General features: G+C 55.3%; 1 protein-coding gene across 5 annotated transcripts in view; it reads left to right on the top strand.

The window, feature by feature from the left end:
* Window positions 1-2,767, top strand: part of Cecr1 (cat eye syndrome chromosome region, candidate 1) — a 13,562-nt gene that overhangs the window by 7,804 nt on the left and 2,991 nt on the right. For 3 of the 5 annotated variants that reach the window (XR_001236207.1, XM_005395970.2, XM_005395969.2), the window contains exons 2-3: window positions 746-973; window positions 2,407-2,459. Coding sequence is in view for 4 of the 5 variants with exons in the window: in XM_005395970.2 (XP_005396027.1) it covers window positions 746-973; window positions 2,407-2,459 (281 nt within the window). In the remaining variant the exon portion in view is untranslated. The remainder of the gene's footprint in view (window positions 1-745; window positions 974-2,406; window positions 2,460-2,767) is intronic. The other 2 variants (XM_013520006.1, XM_013520005.1) reach the window with 1 other exon arrangement.

The following is a 2,767-nucleotide window of genomic DNA, read 5'->3' as shown; positions in this document are numbered from 1 at the left end:
GGGCAGAGTCCTGGCTGTCGTCGGCTCCTCTTGAGGAAGGATCTGCTTGATACCCAGTCTGCCCTCTCCCTTGCTCTTGGCTACACCGTCAAAAGTTGAGCATGCGGGGGCTGGGGATTTAGCTCAGTGGCAAAGCACGTGCCTCCCAAGCGCAAGGTCATGAGTTCAATTCCCGGCACTGGAAAAAAAACCAAAAACAAAAAAAGAAAAAGTTGAGCATGCGCAGCTTCCAGCCCAACTGGCCACTGTGACCGCAGGGCCCTCAGAGGCTGGCAGAGGTTGGCAGGGGCTGGCAGGCAACACCAGAACCAATGTGCAGGGCAGCCTGGAGGCTTCCTGTGTGTGAGAGGCGTGGTCTGAACGGCAGAGAGCAGAGGAGAGGGCACAATGGCAGAGGGAGGAGGAACAGAGATATGACCATGGCACTGAACGTGGTGGCACAGGCCTGTAATCCGAGCTACTCAGGAGGCTGAGGCAGGAGGATCACACATTTTCGCCAGACCTGGGCAGCGTAGTAACTTATCAAGGCCTTGTCTCAAAGTTAAAAGTAAAAAGGACTAAGGATGTAGCTCCATGGCAGAGTACTCGCTGGTGTGCGCAAAGTCCTGGGTTCAATCCCTAGTACTAAAAAAATAAAAATAAAAGAAGATGTGGCCACAGGCCACAGGGCACTGATACCCAGTCTGGGTCTCTGACCACCAACCCTGGAGAGACCTGACTCAGCTCTGTGACTGCCCCCACACAGGTCTCCAACGAAGCCTCCTCCCAGGAGAGAAAAGCCTGCCAGACCCAGTGCTCCAGGAAGATCATCAGGTTGGAGTCAGAGGAGGAGAAGGAGTTGCCCTTGGCTCCCAGCACCTCCAGGGCCGTCTCAGCCCCCACCTGGACAGGCCTGCCCAGCCTGCGAGCCCCGCTGTGGGAAGAGAGGTCTTGCAGCCCCATAGCACCCAGACCGGCGTCGCGGCAGAGGCAGGTAGGGTGGGGGTGGGGCGGCAGTGGCGAGTGAGGCCCCCTCTGCATTCTGACCCCCAGGGAGCCCAGAGCCCACAGGGCCCCCTTGTGGGTCCTACTCTGAGGCACACAGAACAGGGAGGAGGGGCTGGGGATTTAGGTCAGCGGCACAGCGCCTGCCTGGCAAGCACAAGGTCGTGAGTTCAATTCCTGGTACCGGAAAAAAACCAAACCAAACCAAACCAAACAAAACAAAACAAAACAAAACAGCGAGGGACAGCCCACGACCTGCCCGAGGGTGGGAATCTGTACGAGCTAATGTGCCCTGCCTGGTTCCAGCTCAGGGATACTGAGGGCCGAGTCATGTCGTTCCTCGAGTTCTTTCCCCCATTCGATTCTAGTTCCCACCCAGGCTTCTGCACGGGCGGTTGCGGTACAGGAACTGCTTGCTGGTGAGCATCTGACGCTCCCAGAGAGGGCTGGGTGAAGTCTACCCACGCGATTTCCCAGTTCTTCAAACGCCACCCACGTAGGTATCTCCTTTGTCCTCACTAATACCTTTTATGGACCCTGCCAGACAGGGAGATTGAGTTCTCAGGAAGGAGTTGAGGTCAACCCTAAATACTCTGGAACTAGAGAGCCTGTCTTTATTCTGCATCGCAGAGGTTCCCGACAGAGCCCCCAACCCTGGTCACACTTGGTGTCCAGCCTGCTATTCCTTGAGATTGGAGTAAGTCAGTGTTCTTTAGCATTGCAAAACCTTCCAGCCAGGGGTGGTGCTGCATACCTGTAATCCTAGTACTCCAGGAGGCTGAGGCACTAGGGGTTTTTTTTTGTTTTTTTTTTTTTTTTGGTCTTTTTGAGACAGGGTCTCGCTATGCAGTTCAGGCTGGCCTTGAGCTCACTTTGTAGCCCAGGCTGGTCTCGAACTCGCATTGATCCTCCTGCCTCAGCCTCCTGAGTGCTGAGATTACAGGCGTGCGCCGCCTCGCCAGGCAGGCAGTAGTTATTAAGAGTTGGAACCTAACCTGGGCAGCTTAGTGATTCAGTGAGAGCCTGTCTCAAAATAAAAAAATAAGGATTGAGTTCAGTCCCAATACCAAAAAGAAACAGTTCCAAACCCAGGATCGTTGTCAGGCTGTTTGTACAGGAAGAAAATTCTCAACTCATGGCCAGTAGACTCAATAAATATTCACAGAGGATGCAAACTGGAAACGACAGAAATCCATTTGTGAAAAATCCAAACTGAAAGCAGGTCCGCTGGCATACAGAGCACGCGTTCTCCTTGCTGCTGGCAGAACACTGTGCCCCCCAGCCCACTGGCCTGCAGGGACCCCACACCCTGACCGTGCCCCTCCTTTTCCTTTCCTGCCCCACGCCCCCCACGCCCCACTAACACATTCTCCAGGTGTGCACCCAGAGGGGCTCTAACCCTAACCCTACTCTCCATTCCAGATGAGCCCATCGTGGTGATCAGCAGTTCAGAAGACTCTGATGCTGAGAACCTGGTGAGTGGCCCGGAAGGCTGGCCCGGGATTCCTGCTGCCCCCCATTCCAGTCCCTGGGGCCACAGCCACCATGGGTGACTCTCCAACTTGCCTTGCATGGGGGAGAGGAGAATTTTCCAGCTAGACGATGAGACCAGCCTTGACCACCCTGCCCTCTTCCCATGTCAGGGCGGGCTCTTCCAAGACGCCTGGTCGTGCGCGTCCTTTCAGAGCCCACTGTCCTCTGCAGTGTCCAAGGCCTCTGCAACGTCCTCATGCATTTCCTGTTCTCTAAATCCTCCGTGAGGAGGGCTGGAGGAGAACTCATT

The sequence above is a fragment of the Chinchilla lanigera genome, unplaced genomic scaffold (assembly GCF_000276665.1).
Source record: "Chinchilla lanigera isolate Chin_1 unplaced genomic scaffold, ChiLan1.0 scaffold00053, whole genome shotgun sequence".
In the NCBI taxonomy this organism is placed as follows: Eukaryota; Metazoa; Chordata; class Mammalia; order Rodentia; family Chinchillidae; genus Chinchilla; species Chinchilla lanigera.
Note: the sequence above shows the minus strand (reverse complement) of the source record. Positions and strands in the feature narration are given on the sequence as shown.